This window comes from Dipodomys merriami, unplaced genomic scaffold (genome assembly GCF_024711535.1).
Source record: "Dipodomys merriami isolate MVZ:Mamm:240054 unplaced genomic scaffold, mDipMer1.0.p SCAF_29, whole genome shotgun sequence".
Taxonomy (NCBI): Eukaryota; Metazoa; Chordata; class Mammalia; order Rodentia; family Heteromyidae; genus Dipodomys; species Dipodomys merriami.
This window is the reverse complement of record NW_027204381.1, coordinates 2,567,798-2,586,037: the sequence shown is the minus strand read 5'-3', so window position 1 is coordinate 2,586,037 and position 18,240 is coordinate 2,567,798. Positions and strand designations below refer to the sequence as shown.

At 37.2% G+C, this 18,240-nt stretch overlaps 1 protein-coding gene across 4 annotated transcripts in view; it reads left to right on the top strand.

The window, feature by feature from the left end:
- The window catches only part of LOC138838825 (glutamate receptor 4-like), a 274,865-nt gene extending 261,849 nt beyond the window's left edge, over positions 1–13,016 (top strand). The window contains exons 15-17 of one of the 4 annotated variants that reach the window (XM_070038188.1): positions 3,879–3,993; positions 6,130–6,264; positions 10,448–13,016. In XM_070038188.1, the coding sequence (XP_069894289.1) occupies positions 3,879–3,993; positions 6,130–6,264; positions 10,448–10,612 (415 nt within the window). In that variant the 3' untranslated portion in view covers positions 10,613–13,016. Of the gene's footprint in view, positions 1–3,878; positions 3,994–6,129; positions 6,378–10,447 lie in introns of all 4 variants that reach the window. The other 3 variants (XM_070038190.1, XM_070038187.1, XM_070038189.1) reach the window with 3 other exon arrangements.
- The last annotated feature ends 5,224 nt before the right edge of the window (positions 13,017–18,240 follow it).

Genomic DNA, 18,240 nt, shown 5'->3' with positions numbered 1-18,240 from the left:
CCAACGTTGCATGATGACAGTAAAGAGAAATGATGCAAGTCTGCTAAAAATCCTGGCTTATGGGATTTTGAGACACAGACAATATTAATTTTCTTACCAGTTTAATTCAAGAAAGGTGGGAAATGGAAGCCTGTTCCTCCCAAGGGAAAGAAAGTTCCTGTGATGATGCAGTGATTTGCCTGCCACTCACAGGATGGAAATCGTGGGGACCAGGGGAGCCCTGTGAACACACCGCTCCCATTTCCATTCAGCTGCAAATTATTAAACGTATGCTTCAGCTGGGTAATGGTCAGGACCTATGGAGAAAGAGAAAATTACTCACTGTCTTTTCCCTCAAGGTACCTAGGCTTTAATATACCCAACAGCTGAAGTCTTCAAGCCTTTGTGGCAGCTTTCCTATCACATTATGTAATAATTAGCACCCCACTTACCTGACAACCATTCCCAACTCTGCCAGGTTCTCATCATAACAATCTTTAGTCATGAAAAGTCAACAGGAGATATGAGTGACAGGATCTTATGTCTTACAGGAAAAGATGCAATGAAGTGGGGGGGGGGGGCGTTGAAAGTTTGCTCCTTCAATATTGTGACTTAATCCTAACCAGTCACAAAGCTTTCATACTCATTCTCGCAAGTAACATACACACATACATATATATGTATATGTTGATTGGCAATGAGCCAACTTAAAATTACAGATTACAATTTATAAAACAAATTTTCCCCTTTCGATTAATCTGATATGGCTTAGCCCAAGTAAAAAATCATACACAGACTTTTGTGCTACTATCTGAGCTTTTAAATCTTGATTTTAGTTGGGAATTTTGGCAATGTCTGTAACCATCAGTCATCATAGCACTAATAACAGCTAAAGCATTAATTTTCTCACTATAGATATAAAATTGTATAAATACTCATGGATATAGACATTGATGAAAATCATTCTGTAGATATAATTGTGAAATAATGTAGAAATGAAATCAGATCACACAATTCAGGGTCATGATTTGACATTTTGAAGATGACAACCCTATTCTGGTTTGTTACCTAAATGAATTAATCCCCATCATGACAGCCATGAAAACGAATGCAGGATTCAGAGTATAGAAGATAATGCAGTCTACAAACTGGAGGCGGGGCAGGCTGGGGAGGAGAAGAGACAGTAGATAGTTGGCCCTTGGAGTGTCTCTCAGTATTGAATTTCTTATTCAAGCCTGTGTTTCTACCAGTTGAACACTAAATTTGGCTAATAATAAGAGCCTTATATTCAAAACTGCCGATCTGAACTTGTCCTCTGAGACCAGGCTGCTGAAGGGTCAGCCTGTGGAAGGGACAGAAACAACCAGCAGAATTAAAAAGAAGAGAATGGGAGAAAAGAACTCTCACATGACAGAGATCATCGAAAGCTGGACTTCGTCTAATCCACAAACTGTCTTCTGTTGTCTTTCCTAGAGGAAAGCTGGAGAAGAGTCTCTTCTTCCTTAGGTCTCTGCTTTCTCTCCTCTCAGCTCATGCCAGTCAAGAAGTGCCAGTAAGAGCCAACACAGCTCACCTGTGGGGTTTTGGTTTTTGTTTTTGTGTAAAGGAACAGATGAGCTAGCTTGAAGACCTAAAATCCCTTATTTAGGTTCAGGTACCAGAGGCTGAGGTAGGAGGATTGCTTGATCTCAGGGTTTTTAGAGACGCAGTTTGGGTAACATGAATCCCAATTAAAAATACGATCTCTTAGAGTATTAATTCAAAGAAAAGGCTTCCTCTGAGTTTAAAGAAATTTCAGTATAGAGAGCACCTACTCTGAGACAGCTACTCTGGTAAATACTGTCTTATAACGTGAATGAGAGGAATCCCCTTTGCTTCCTGAGATTAATAATGCACCAGTCATCCCACAGGGACAGTTTTCTTGTAGTCATTTCAAACATGAAGGTAAGAGAGTAGTAGACAATTAAACTTTGATTAACTGAGAGAGAGAGAGAGAGAGAGAGAGAGAGAGAGAGAGAGAGAGAGAGAGAGAGAGAGAGAGAGAGAGTATGCTGGTCCTGGGGCTTAAACTCAGGCATGGACACTGTCCCTGAGCTTTTTTGCTCAAGTCTAGTGTTCTACCACTTGAGCCATAGCTCCACTTTGCCTTTCTTAGTAGTTAATCGCAGGTAAGAGTCACACAGACTTTTCTGCCCTGATTGGCATCAAACTGTGATACTCAGCCTCCTAAGTAATTAGGATTATAGGCGTGAGCTACTGGCGCCCAGCTTAACAGAATTAATCTTAGCTCCCCAATTACCTATGCTTAAACTCAGCTTTTTAAAAGAGTATCAGATAATGCTTATGCAGGATTCTAATTTAAAAAAATATTCTAGGATCATACATATATGAGATATTACAAGATTAATGCAAATTTTAAATTGCATTGAAAACATTTCAAAATGAGAAACATATTTTAGAAATATTTTTCATTATGAACACTAGAGAAAAGAATAGGTTTAACATTTAACCAGAACACTCAATTATCCCGAAACCCATTTGTCTTAAGTCTTTGGTTATGTATTTCATGGACTATGCTATGAAGCTACATGACCACAAACCCCAGCAGTAGTTGATACCTATGTACGTAGTTGAATAAGCTCTTTGCCCTGGTTTCTTTATTTATAAAGCATGAGTGAGAGTAGTAAAGATATTTTCCATGATGCCTGGCTCATAGCAAGTACACAGTAAATGTTAGCTATCATTATGACCATCATTATTAATACTCTACCTCACTGGAAGCTTGTGGAATTCATCTTTTGGTGACCCAAGTAAAGGCATACTTACCTCCCACTGAATGCAGTCAACATCTCCTAGAAGTGAGTTACTGAACCATTCATCCAGACAAAATGGCAGTTGAAGAATGCTGCCAGTCTCCAGTAAAATGAAATGGAAAGCAACTGGCCACAAGAACGCAATACAGGATCCCAGGGCTTGTTATGTCATTCATCTTGTAGCTTTGGGATTATTATAAAAGATTACTCTGAAAAGTGACACTGAGTGATGGCTGACATCTTCCTTCTCACCTCTTTCTATGATATTTAATATTAAATGAATCAAAGATGGTAGGAAAGTGGGGGAAAGAGAAAAGAACATTCTAGTTCAGAGAAGTTTGTCTAGTCAGAAAAAAAAATCTTGGTTACCTCAGACTACTGTTTATTTATTGTTCATTAATTAGAGAGTGAATATAGTCACTTGACCTTGTACTTGGAGCATAAATTAATGTGGTAAACTCAAAGGATAGATGAAAATTGAGTTAAATACTGCAATTCAGCAGGAAAATATCAATATGGGTTTATACTTTAAAATACCAATGACCCTGGTCGACACACTGAACCTACTGTGCATTGGCTTTTGGATAATAGATGTTATGGAGTCAGTTTATTGATGGATACTTCTGACATTTTTAGAGCATAAAGTACAGTCATACACTAGAGAGAGTCACAAAGCACTCACCTAAGAATTGGAGTCAATCCTATGTAGCTTCTGTTTAAGTCTGTCAACCTTCACCTACTTCCATTAATTTTGAAAGGGAAAAGGTTTTTGAATGCGTGCCACATTTACGGGGTGGGGTGGGGAGGGAGAATTCAAAAGAAAGCCTATTCTGAGCCAATAGTTTTGGATTCACAGTAATTGCATACATCTTATTTATCAATTCTCCCTAGCAGTATGTGCCTGTTACCTAAAGCGATGGAGCAGGCCCCAGTTTTATGTCTGATGCTAACGTGGGCCTACGGTATAAGACATAGCACCCACTGTGGCCTCTGCTCTGTCACTTTGCCATGCGATTCTTATGTAGTTTGACTTGAATAACATAAAATAACATATATAATGTTATTTATGTTATTTTCCACGTGAAGAACTCCTGTAAACCTTGCCGTTTTGAAACTCAGTGAGGCAGGCGTCTTAGACAAGCTGAAAAACAAATGGTGGTACGATAAAGGTGAATGTGGACCCAAGGACTCGGGAAGCAAGGTCAGTCGCTGAAGTTCGGGCCTCCTCTTGCGTTCACAAAGTCTATGAAAACCGTAAAAACCACTGTTTCTCTATACTACCAGCCACTGCCTGAAGTAGAAAACAATGCCATAGATTTCAACCACAGGGACCGTCTCTTTAGGAAACTGCAACCTATTTATTCCCCAACAGTAAGGTTTTAGAATAAACTAAAATTAACTATTAAAAAAAAACCTCAAAATAAAAATTTTTATAGGATCCTCAAAATTACGTACCACTAATGAAAGCTGTGTTTTTCTTTACGGTTAAGGTTTTGTTTCAGAGAGAGAGAGAGACCATTATTACTTCAAGCGCTAATATAGTCCCTTCACAAAAATTGATGAGTAGTCGCCCAGAAACAAAAGATGATAAATACTAAAGTTCAGTATTTTGTTATCATTTACCACACACATTCCACTTTAGTTCCAGGGCCCTGTTAAACTTCTGGCCTGACAAACAGATAAGCCTCCCGTTGCATTCTCCCATTTGAAATTTCTTTATTTTTACACTAATATTTACACATACTTTCCTTGAGTTTAAAACCTTTCATTCAATAGTTCTCTTCAGAACACTGAAGAAAGCCGTAAGTCAAAGTCTATTGACTACAACAGCTCTGTTCTTATTCTGTTAACAAATATAACAAGTTTATCAATCAGTCAAAATATCTACACGTTAATAGAACAGAATTAATTGTTTCAAAGTCAGTTGAAGATTCTTGGAGTTCTCTTTTCTTCCCCTCCCCCATAATCTCTTCTAGGAAGAAAACTAATTACTGGTTATTCATAGGCATTAAACAGGTGACTGGCTTAAATGGAGAGCTTCAATTAATTTAAGGAGACAAAGTCAAGTTAGTCAATCCCTTTGCAGGTCTTACACTTAATTACTTCTGTCTACCTTTGAGCCAGAGTAGAGTGAGAAAAGCTTAGCCAGATAATGAAATGGTAAAACTTAATGTAAAGTATATAAAATCATTAATCATTACAAAATCATTAATAAGTGATTATATTTGAAAGACAACCCCCCCCAAAAAAATTTGTGGCCTGGTCAGTTGGTATCATGACTTAGTAGACAGTAAAATGTATCTTTTGAATTAAATACTCTTCTAATAAAAATTATTTAAGATCTCAATCACATTCTGCACAAAACATATTGTTGAGAAAAAGATGACCACAGAGCCATCTTCAGGTTCTCTGCCAAAATATTTTTGGAATTATGTTACATAGTAAGTCCAATTTATAATTTTTGAAAAATTCTGAATTCTAGATAATTGACCATTACAGATTTACGATAAAATAATTTGTATATAGATCTCGAAAGAATAAGATGTCTTAAAACATTAACTGAATAAGCATTTCTAAATGGAAGTAGAATTCTATTTTCCAAACCTATAAAAATAATTATGAATTTGTCCTTATATATTTTATTTCTCAGTTGATCATGGTAATTTAAAAATTGTCTAGGACAATTACCTGTTATAGAGATATATGAATATTATATAATATATAATTACTCCTAACTAGTACAGAATATGCAAGAGTGACATTTTTCATAAGATTTCCCCAGTAGTCATATCTGAAAGAACAAATGATGTGTACTTTTTATTTGGTAAGGTGATGATGAGCAGAATGTGAAAGTACTAGCTTAAAGATCCTTAAGTAGGAAGAAGGGAGCTTCAGTGTATTCAAGAGAAATCTTAAACATTAGATTAATGTTTTAAAAGACATAATGCTAGAAGAGGTCTCCTGTCCCATATAATTGAATATTAAATATGTCATTTTCAAAGTCTATAACAAGCCCACTTCTGTTACCCTATGTCAATATATAAATGCTTGTACATGGCTCAGTATGGTGGTTTTCACAGCCTATTTTATAGCAATAAAATGTTACTGATTTTATTAAATGTAATGGCAGTTAATTTATTGGTAATTATAATTTCACTTCTGAGAACTATAAGCTTTACGCTTCAAGCCATAAACCTACATCAGTGACTTATCTTCATAAATACTTTCAGGTTAAATTAAGCATTTACTTTAATTGGCTGTTTGGATTTCATGTGTGCTTTTTACCTATTGCATGTGATGTTCCTGCAATTAACTCACGTGTCTCTATCCTCTGTAGGACAAGACGAGTGCCTTGAGCCTGAGCAACGTAGCAGGCGTCTTCTACATTCTGGTTGGCGGCTTGGGCTTGGCAATGCTGGTGGCTTTGATAGAGTTCTGTTACAAGTCCAGGGCCGAGGCGAAGAAAATGAAGGTGGCAAAGAGTGCACAGACTTTTAACCCAACTTCCTCGCAGAATTCCCAGAATTTAGCAACCTATAGAGAAGGTTACAACGTATATGGAACCGAAAGTATTAAAATTTAGGGGTAGGATTTAGGGCCTATGACAGTGAGTGGAGAATGCATCCTGTGAACGCGGTGTTGTGACCTGTCTGTCCAGTGGTGGTATTTTGCTTGCTTCTAATTAGAGCTTTCTATTTTTGGAAACTTGAGTGCAAAGTGGTTCGATTTTCTTTGGCTGCAGAAGTACTGTTTGAAACTTTATGTTGCCAATAGATATCTGCATTGCAAGAGTCAGAAAGACAAAAGCAAACTAGAATTGCTCTAAGATGATTCAAATAGTATGACTTCTCTTAAATTTGGGAGAGATTGGAAATTAGATCTGGGCTTCCTAGTACACCGACCAGGCAAATTTGTACAACAACTCATATTTAGTTCATACACTAACAAGGAAAAAAACCCTCTTCTGAATCAAAACCTAGAGAGTTGTCTGTTATTGTTGTTTTTATATATAACATCATTTTTTCTAAAGAAATAATACACATAAAAGCTCAAAAGCACATAGTATGAACTCACTGAACCTCACCTCCCCATCTAATTTGCTTTACATTGGCCATCTGTCTATATTTTTAAAGCATGAATCCCTGCTGTTGGTTCATCTGACAATTGTCCTTTGAGCCAGCACTTTAGGGAGAAGAGGGGTGATTGCTGGAACACATCTATTAGATGAAATTCAACTTTTGTTTTCATAATGTCACTAAGGGTATGAATAGACATTTTAAGCATAGATGTCCCGAATATATCAGCTCCATAGGACAGATAGAGTAAAAGATAAAAACTAATTACAGTGAGCTATTCTGCACTTTCTTTTTTTCTTTCAAAACTGCTTTCCACCAAACCAGAGTGATCTCACTTACTCTGATCCTCTCATGATTTTACAATAAAAAAAAACTATATGTATCCCATGAAATATAGGAGATAGGGACCATTGTTTCTTAAAGAATCTAAATGCCCACTTTATCTTTCCTGTAACTATAAAAAGTGCTTTTCCAATAACACCTGAATGGATTTGTTATTGTTCTTCTAAAAATCAAGCCTCTACAAAACCATTTTCTAAAATTACATATAATAGCTTAGTGAATGGGCTGTTCAATTATGATCACATGCTAAATGTTTCTGAACCTTCAAGAGATATTGAGGGCTTTTGATGTACCTTGAAGTAAAAATAAATAAATAAAACAAATAGCATTTTAGTAAGAAACTACAGCTGCTCTAATGCCAGAAAAATGTCCATGATTTTGTGATTTATAGATACAGAAATCATGGAAGTATCATTAAAGATAAACATTGTTCCTATCTTTACCAACCCTGTTCACCACAATCTAACTGCTTATACCCATAATACAAAAGTTGATGGCTGAATACAAGTTAATAGTAACAACTCCAAAGTGGTTCTTTCCAATTATTGTTTTAAAAATTAGGAACTAGACCCTCAATTCCTGTAGATCAAAACATGATGAGCATGTCTTCTAATAGGACAAGAAACTGAGATGACTTAAAGTATGGCCAGCCATCAGGAGAATACTTTCATCTTGATGTTTATAGAATTGAGGAGAGATATTTCACACTGAGAAAAACAATACCTGACCAGTTTTCAGAGTTAACTATTTCAACTGCATTTTGACATGAATTTGTTTAAGATGCATTAAACTTTTTTCTTACTCCTTTAAAATTGAGGGGTTTTTTTTGGCTAGGGCAGCCATTAGCAAGACCCAGTACAGAAACAGAGAGGAAAAAGAATATTAAAAATTATAAAAAGGAATACTCATGTATGCCAGTTTACTACAAACTTTTGGGAACTTAATAAACTAAATATGAATTCCCAGATTACCTACATGAACATGTAACTTACATGTAATAATATTTTTGAGTAGGAAACTGGTATTAAAATTGACCTAGGAAGCTAAATTTGAACTTTTAAAAGCAATATATTTCAAGTGAAAAGAAAACATTCACATCTGGCTTTCTTTTTAAGTCAATAGTTTCCAGAGTAAATGAAATTCTTTCCACCTATAGAGAACACGTGAAAGTAAGCAATTTTTATTTTATTATCAAATTAAAATGAATGCTTTTCTCTTCAAAACTTCTATTGAAAAAAAGGAAATTTGGTGTACGAAATTATTAAATGGTTGGTAATATTTTGATAATATTTTTCCAAGGACTCCCCCCCCCAATTTGAAACCTTCACTACATAATAGATCTAAATCAAAGTGATCATCCCTCAAAGAGAACAGATACATTAAGATTATTTAAGAAATATAAGATTTGGTATTGGAATCACTAGATAAACAGCCACCATAACTCAAACAGATTCAGATCCTACGTAAACCTACAAGGAAGTTTTCTGTCTTGAGGAGCCCCGGGGGGAGGGGTTCACATCAAGATGAACAGGGATGACATCTTATGGAATAAGCAGGTAACATAAGTATAGGAAATAAAAGTGATAGAACAAATGTAAGAGAGAAAATAGAGAGATGTTGCTCTGAGTTCAAGTCCCAGTAGCAATACACACACAGACACACACACACACATACGCACACATACACACACACACACACACACACACACACAAATATGACTTGTCCAAGATTCATTAACTATTATACTCAGTTGCATTAATCAATGAAAGAGTTCAAGAGTGAATGGAGTTTTCCAAGTTTAGGAACTTTTCCTTTCTTAACAATCACAAGAAAAAAAAAGAGAAAGAAAGAGACAGAAAGAGAGAGAGAGAGAAAGAAAGGAAGGAAGGAAGGAAGAAAGAAAGAGAAAGAAAGAAAGAGAAAGAAAGAAAGAAAGAAAGAAAGAAAGAAAGAAAGAAAGAAAGAAAGAGAGAGAGAAAGAAAGAAAGAAAGAAAGAAAGAAAGAAAGAAAGAAAGAAAGAAAGAAAGAAAGAAAAAAAGAAAAGAAGAAAAGAAAAGAAAAGAAAAGAAAGAAAGAAAGAGAATAAAATAGACTTTAGGGTAAAAGCCTTCTGAAAATGCTTTTTGTTTTGCTTTGTTTTGCTTTGTGTTGATCCTGGGGCTTGAATGCAGGGACTGGGTGCTATCCCCGAGCTTTTGTGCTCAAAGCTAGTGCTTTTTGGTAGTTAATTGGAGATAAGAGTCTCACAGACTTTCTTGCCTGGGCTGGCTTTGAATGTCAATCCTTGGATCTCAGCAGCCTGAGTAGATAGGATTACAGCTATGAGTTTTAGGAGAGTTGATGTAAGTCATGAAAGGAGCATAGCGAATATCTCCTTCACCTTATTTTCCTTGTTAGTCAATGTAAACTGAAGAGACTGAAAAGAGTATAGAAGAAATGAATGAACAGTAATTAGATTTATGCAATTAAACTGTCTGCTTCTTCTTTATCTAATGTTACCTGTTGAGTCCAAGAATAAGTATTTAATGAGCAATCCAGAGACCTAATTAATTCCATGCCCTAAATAAGAGAAGTGCCCTGTGATCTTGCAGGAGGTACCAAAATATGTCTCTTTGGTACCCCTTTTAAGAATGACTGTAAAAACAGGAGTCTGAGTTTGATAATAGGCCTAGAGGGAACTATCTGTCACTAACCATGCTGTTGAGTCATGTCTATAACTCATGTGAATGAATGAAATCGTCTGTGGGTAGGTCTGTGTTTAGGAAACAGGACAATCTGTCACTTCCTCTCAAAACAATTTAGTGGAATCCTTGCACTGTAAAGAAGACATTTTCTAAAAGAAACTACTATGATTTCAAGAATACTATCCAAAATAAAGGAGCTCTGAAGTTCCACCAGATGTACTGAGGTATAAAGTAGAGCAAGCTAAAAGATGCTCTCTACCCAGATTTGCTACACAAACCTAAATTTTGTGATTTTTTTAAAAAAAAGAATTAGTTTTTAAATAGATGGGACTATAAATTTCAGGCTGATTAGTTCTTTGGTGTCACTGGAGTTTTCCTTTCTTTCTAAGCAGTTTGCATAGGACTTACAAAAAATAATGGAAAATGCAGATGTCTAATTACTATTTCTGGATTTATTTTCTTTTTTGGATGTTGGTTGTGTCACATGTCGTTGAAGAAACAGTAACATTATGACACGCCCCATTCTTTCTGTTTCCTTTCCATGCAACCCAGCTGACCTTTTCTGAAGCCATAAGAAACAAAGCCAGGTTATCCATCACTGGGAGCGTGGGAGAAAACGGCCGAGTCCTGACGCCCGACTGCCCAAAGGCCGTCCACACTGGAACTGCAATTAGACAGAGTTCAGGATTGGCTGTCATTGCATCGGACCTACCATAAAAACCAAAAACATAATTGAGTGCCTTAATTAAACTGTGTTGATGATGACTGATGGAAACGCAGCCCTCCCCCCTCTCCCCCTCGCCCTCCTCTCCCCTCCAACCGAGGGGCCAGCGGCTGGACATCCTTGGGGGCAGGAATCGCATCCTAGCTGGTGATGGATGTCAGCAACAGCAAACCTGCGCATGAGCTCAGCTCCGAAACCCAAACTCTCAGATTTTTATATCAGGAAAACTCACAATTTAGGGGTGGTTTTTTTTGTTGTTGTTTGTTTGTTTGTTTCTTTGTTCTTGTTTGGGGGGAGCCGGTGGGAGGGAGCCGGGAATTGGGTGTATTAACAGCAACAAAATGTCACTCAAGAGTGGACTTTAAACAACAAAATCAACAAACACTAATCAGACTTGCCAGTTAGCGTATTCAACTGTGAAGTTCTTGCTCAAAAAGGCGTTGGTCATCACGGAAAGGGATTGAAACAGTTATACCCGTCCACGAACATGCTCAACCTGTGTGTGCGAAACACCCGTCGAGTCCATGGAAGCATCTCCAGCTGAGAACACAACAAATCTCTAAACTGTGATAAGAAAATAATAAACAAACATGTAAATCCTGTGAAAAAATTTAAAGGAAGTATTTACACTTACTTTGGAGAAAAAAACAAAAAAACAAATACCTGAAACATGCTTGCTTTTTAACTGACGTAAATTCAATAGAGGACAACACAATTCTTTTTTCTAACCATCTTAGGGAACAATACATTGCAATAATTGATATAAATGCCATCACTGTAATAAACTTTAGAGACCTTTTTTTTTTAATATAAAAGTTGTTGGTCATCTTCTTGTTTGCTGTGTCAAATTTTCACTGTGTCAACACAAGTCGGTTCACAGATTGCATTTGTCTCACTACCAGGAGCAAAAAGTGAAGAAAGTTGTCTACGTTAAACCATCTGTCAAGGTAGAATCAAAAGAGACTACGGGTCGCTCATGTTATTGCTATTATTTATAATCTCATTCTGTGCACAAAATTGTGGTTTTTGTACCCACCAAAAAAAGAATAAAACAACAGATGTTCTTACAATATCTACAGAGCTTAAAAGTTTTTTTCTACTATTATAAAAGTCATCTGAGAAATTATGAGAGGATACAAGGGATGATAGAAATCAAGTGGTGGACCATATTGGAAAATGTAGCTAGCCCTTTACTTTTCTGCACACTAAGCTGTCTTTTACAGATCTTTGATTGTTAGAAGATTAAATTGTCAAAGATGGAGTTGAGTCTGGGAATTAATCATTCCTAACAGCAACTTTCCCTGTAACTGTGTATTGGAATTTTTACTTGATGGTATTTTGCTGCGTAAAACTATATGTCTTTTTGGACTTCTCATTCCTATTTTTCCATTATATCTTTTGAAGGCACTAATAGCTTGGGGTAGGCCACAAATGAACAAATCAATCCTTAGTCTTTGTTTTCACCTGAAAATTGTGAAGAAAACTGTACTCTCATTTATTTATAGAAAATACTTTGCTATGTATGGATTAAAATGACATGGTACAAAAGAAGGTTTGGTTTATTGAAAATAATAGTAAGTACCATAATACAAAACTGCATAGTGAGAGATCTTGGCAGAAAGCACAATTTAGGATGATCTCGAAAGTCTTGCCTTGAAGGATGAGTGGAGTTTTCATTGGAGGAGAAGGTGATAAGAGCATTGTGGGTAAGCAGCGCCCAAAGTCATGTATATCGATGGCTTCTTTGGGGAATGTATACTATACCACGAGATAAGCTAATAAGAGACCTAGGTGTGATATCATGGAAGTTCAGATGGCTAAGGTGAAGGATTGATTTTCTTCTATCAACTCTTAAGACCTCCACCAATAACTTTGGTGTCTGTGTAGCAGAAAGAGCAGTCTTAGAAAGTATATATCTGGTAAGGCATGTATGCACTGTCCCCTTGGGAAAACGTAAGCAGCAAAATGAGCCCCTCTTAAAACCTGGCCTTTGGTTATCTCTTCAAGGACTTCTCTTACTGCTCATCATCTTCCCCCTCCACTGAATGAACCTCCACTAAATGAGCAGCACACGGAATATCACAGATACAGTAAGTGCTGTCTCTAAGTTAACGCCGTCTCCTCCGCTTAACTCACACTCATCCTTCAACACTCAAATTCTATTTTACTTGCCCTGGGAGGAATTCCATGAGTCTCTACCATGCCCTGCCTGTGAAGCCGAGTGAGGTGCCATTCTTAATGTGTCTTCCCATTCACAGCACTCACCATTTACTGCAGTGTAATTGCCTGTGTACTCGTCTGTAAAACTACTAGACTGTAAGCTCTTTGAGGGCAGGGACTGTGTTATCTTGTTCACAGTTGTATCCTCAGCACCCAGCACAGTGCCTGGCATATTGTAGGTGCTTAATAAATATTTGTTGAATGAAAGAGTGAATTGAACTGAATTAATTACACAGAAGCAAGAACACTTTCTTTTCATGAATAGTACCTAGAGAGTACGCTAAGCATACTGTGTATAAAATTAAAGCCAGGGGTTGGTTGATTTCAGGGTTTTCTAGAACAGCAGGAAAAGTGGTTAAAAAGAAACAATAGTGAGAAAAAAAAGATTTGATCTATTTTCTGGTTGGATGAGAAAGTTTTCTATATAATGATACCCAGCTACGGCTTAGCCAGAGAAAGATATGATTACTAAGGAACTTGGAATAAGGATTTGGTTGGGTTTTTATATATACTTCTTAGAGTGTTTTGTGTTTTTGTTACAGAGTTATCATTTTTGTAGACTAAAAATATATTTTTCCAAATGGAAAAATTTTCTATCAATATAAAGGGTTAATTTCTGGATCCCTATGAGATAAATTGCTATAAAACTTAGGCATGTAATATTTTAGGCAGTACTAGGGTTTGAACTTAGGGCCTTATGCTTCCTTGGCTGGTGCTTTACTACTTGAGCTACACTTCCAGCACAGCTTTTGGCTGGTTATTTTGGAGTTGGACTCTCAGGGGCTTTTCTGCCCAGGCTAGTTTTCATCCTCTAAATCTCAGCCTCCTGAGTAGCTAGTATTGATTATAGGAGTGAGCCACCCGCACCCAAAAGAAATGTGATTTTTAGAACATGTTAAAGTTAAAAAAAAAATTTAAGTAAAACTTTGAAGCTACCTCAGCTTCAAAGCCAATGGACCACAGATGAAAAGGCTAAAGAGCCCTCACATAGTATTGAAAGATCTAAAGAGAACTTTGCAACACTCAGTTCACTATTACTGGACTTGCTGGTCCCCTGGTCTTCTCACTTTAATCAATTTATTCTACTTCCCTAAGGCATAGCACAAAATAAGAATTTATTGCTTATGTATTAGAACATTAACAAAATATAATATTGTAAGTATCGAACTCAAGTAATTTTCCCAGAAAACACTGTAACCCAATTTGTCACACTAAAATAGTAGTAATTGGAATGAGAATCAAATAAAAATTGGTATCCTGAAGAATTTGTGAAGAAGAGATAAATTTTACAGCTTTGGCTGTCTCTTATTTGTGAAGATAATATTGCATGAAAAATATGTCTTTTCATACCCATTGCCAGGAAGACATTAATTCAGACAATCCAGCAGGTTAGGGTCTTCGTGTTTTTGCTTTGTTTTTCATTGCTGGGGGAACACATAGCCTTGAACATGGTAGACATATTCAAGCAAATCTATGACTAAGAGCTATTGCCAGCCTAGAGTTTTAGTATTTGTAAAACCCAAATGTAAATTATTGTTTACTTATATATGTACTAAGCAGCTGGTATAAGCAATTTTCCAAAAGAACTGTCCTATAAGAAAAGATTGATAAATTATTAGGAGAAAATAGAACTGGAAATCATATCTGATGTGTCAGTGGAGAAGAAAATGGTTTTCCATGAAATGAGGGCGTTTGCTTGGGTTTTTAAATTTTATTTTCTTTGTGTATGTGGGGGCAGAGATTGGGCAAAAGAATGGGGAATCTTAAAAGATGAAGGAAAGTTTGGGCACCCGTGGTTCATGCCTATAATCCTAGCTATTCAGGAAGCTGAGATCTTGAGGATCAAGATTCAAAGCCAGCCCTGACAGAAAGCCACCCTCGAGACTCTTGTGTAGAGACATACTCAAGTGGTAGGATGCCAGCTGTGAACAAAACTGCCAATTGAGGGCTCAAGGCCCTGAGACCAAGCCCCAGCACTGAAAAAAATACAAGTGTGGGTGAAGGACCAAAAAGATTCCTCTGGTGGAAGAAGAACCAGCAGAAGTTGTGGGCAAGAGAAGGCAAATGAACTGCCCACCTGCCCATGTGCTTTATTGACCTCTCTGTCACTGACACTGTCATCTAGGGCTCTGGCATTTGACTTATTTTTCCCAGGCACACAAATTCTATTGTCATCCTGAGCAACTTCCATGTCAGTGCAAGCACTTCATTTAACTTAGAACTCTACATATCCTTGACTCCTATTTATCTTTTCCTGTTCACTAAGTCACTCGTGTGCAAGTTTTATGATCATGTTCCTTCTCATCTTCCTTCAGATATTGACTAATGTCTCTCCTTCCTTTCATACTCTAGTCAGTAAAGATCCTGATCTATAATCTATTCCTTAACCCCACTGTTAGACTCCATTGTTCACCAGCATAATCTTACCTCAGTCACTAATAACATCTTGTGCTCGTGTTAAATGCACATTTACTGTTTTTTTCCCCTCCAATCTTCCACTTGTCACTTCTCAGTCTATTTTATGTACCCTTTTCTGCCAAACACACACCAACTCAGGATTGCACCTTTTGTTTCCTTCTCTTCCCATCAGGCATATTCCACCTGCTTCATCTCATGATCAGGGACATTTTACATTCATTCTTTTTTTTTCTTTTAGATCTCAGCCTGGGATCTGAACTTGCTTTTATTATTTGACTAGTGTTCTACCAAGTGAGCCACACTTCCAACCCCACATTTATTTAACAACAAAGAAATTTCTATTGTCTGAGTCCCACATAATCAGTCGTCTACTGATTCTTTCTGTTGGGCTTCCCAATTCCAACATTTAATACACTTACTCTACATCCCTTTCTTCTCTTGAAACTGTTTCAGTTAGTGGCACTACCACTCACCAAGTCTCCCACAACTTAAACAGAAAGACGATTCTAAAAGTTTTTTCCTCCATCAGCCCCATACCAAATAATATCCTCTCTTTACACAATCCATTGCTTGTTATCCATAGCATGGCTGACTTCATTCAGCAACTCATAATTTCTCCCTGTTCTTACTCTAAATAGGTCTCCTTGTTTCTTAGCTCACAGATTCCCCATGTGGCAGCCCGAGTAGGTTTTCTAAAACACAAATATGATCCCATTACCTTCTAATTAGAACGATTCAGTGGCCATTATCTGATGCCTGACAATATCTCCGCTCTTGTCTCTCACCTTCTTTCCCCAACAATACCACCAGATCATTCAGTAATCTAGAATATAGTGTGTTCCTTTAAACCTTTTTTTAATCAATGACTTCTTCTGATTGGGTTGCCTTTGTTTCAGCTAGGATTCCTAACTATAATTAGCAGAAAACACTCCAGTTCACTAAAACAAAGTGTCCGTTTTAATGGAAACTAGGTAGTTTCAGAGTTGATTAAGATGAAGAACCAGATCTGAAGCCAAAGCCGCCAAGACCTGAAAGCAAAGCTCCTGTTCTGTTGGTTATCTCCCTCAAATAGATAATGGCACATTCTTGCATCACTGTTTACAGCAAGGACATTGAGCTAGGGACACTAGACTAGGACTTGCTTCTATGGCTTCTGAAGGATCCTGGCATGCTCCTTCACCTCCCAAGAGATAGACTCCATGAATTGCTTCTTTCTACTGAACTTCAGCAAAGGAATATCTATCAAAGCTGTGACGTAGCAACAAGGGAAGTGAGGAAAAGAAGTACTAGCTTTCATTTTAAGGATGTGAAATCGGGGGCTGGGGGGAGGGGGATATGTAGAAGGATGAACAGATACACACTTTGTAAGCCTAGTTCCTACTTACCCAAAGTAGTATTCTAGAAATCATGTTATCAGATAAACATTCCTCAACTGGTTCCATTTGTGAAGGCTTCTTTATTATACCATTTGTCTAAGGCCCAGGCTGGCCTTAGGCTTGTAGTCCTCCAGCCCTAGCCTCTAAAGTGCTGGGATTATAGGCATGTACTACCACACTCAACTCTTTTCTTTATGTCCTGTGCTTACTTTCAAAACAGTATTTACACTACTCTTATGTGATTATTTTGTAAACTTCCACAGTTTGTCAAGAGGCATCATGAGTAATGAAAAGAACAGATTTTTAGTTTTACAGTCAGACAAAACTAAGCATGAATGTATGTTGCAGTACAGGTGAGAATTATGTTTATAAATTTCTTATCACAGCACCTGGTCATGGAACCAAAAACTTTTTTTTATCTTCATAGCTCTGGGTTTCTTAGTCTACCTAGGAGGTAGAAAAAAAAATGTTAAATGTCACTTTTAACCATGAGAAAAAGTCAAAGAATCTCCAGAATCATAACTTTTCTTGTACAAATCAAAGGACAGCTCAAGGCAACCAAGCAAACTGAATTCCATGTGAGTATAAACTCTTCAAAGAGAAATGGGACACGCAGGTGGTTTCACAATTGGTACCGCACAGAGGTCATGTACTGTCAGAAATACCAGAAAGAAGAATTCGCTTAAAATGTTAACAGTCAGGAACCTGGCATACGTCCAAGATTAGAAGGAGAACCAGAAAAGTCCTACCTGAGATTGACCTTAGTTTTGCTTCTGGGAAATGGAGGAGTAGGGATACAAGGGAAGGGACTCCATAGACCAAAGGTGGACAGTCCCAACAGGGAATCCTAGCTTCTTTCCCCCATCATCCTAGTACTAATGAACAAAAGACCCCTGCCTCGTATTGAAAAGAAACATAAGAATTGGAAAAAGGTCTCTATTGTGACAGGTGTATGCTGAATTGCTGAAAACGAGGAGGGAGCAAAACTACTGAGGAGAACCATCTCACTCTCTAACATAGCAACAACAGCACACCTTGAAATGGCCTGGAACAATGAAGCTGTTGACAATAACTACAAAACCAGTTTCACTCCCAAATGAGAGCTACCGGAACTCCTGCCAAAATATAAGAGTCAGAGAAGGATGAATTACCTGCAGCAGCTTAGGAGAGTAGTAGTGCGATCTTCACAAACAATGCTCTGGCTAAACTGATGTATGGGTGTTTCTTTGGGGAATATATACAGGAAAGTACTCAAAGGGAAGGCACATTTCTGAGCATGCTCAGTTTAAGACCAAGAAGGAAAGATGGAAGTCAAGAAGTCAGAGCCAACAACTTGGGTAAAATGAAGAAAACAAAGGATTGAAAGACAAGGACATCTTTAAAACTTCCAAACAACCTGGTCCAAATGGTACCATGGCAAAGAGAAAAGAACATAGGAGAGGAGGGAGCAAGTGAGTTAGTTCAGTTCTGGCATGCATCATGTTTATGAGGAAATAGCAAAATATACAGGGTGAAATGACTGCAAAAATTGGAAATACAGGTTTACAGTTCAGTTCTATTTCAACCTATTAAATGTTTTAAAGGTAGATAGGCCACATCATAAAAAT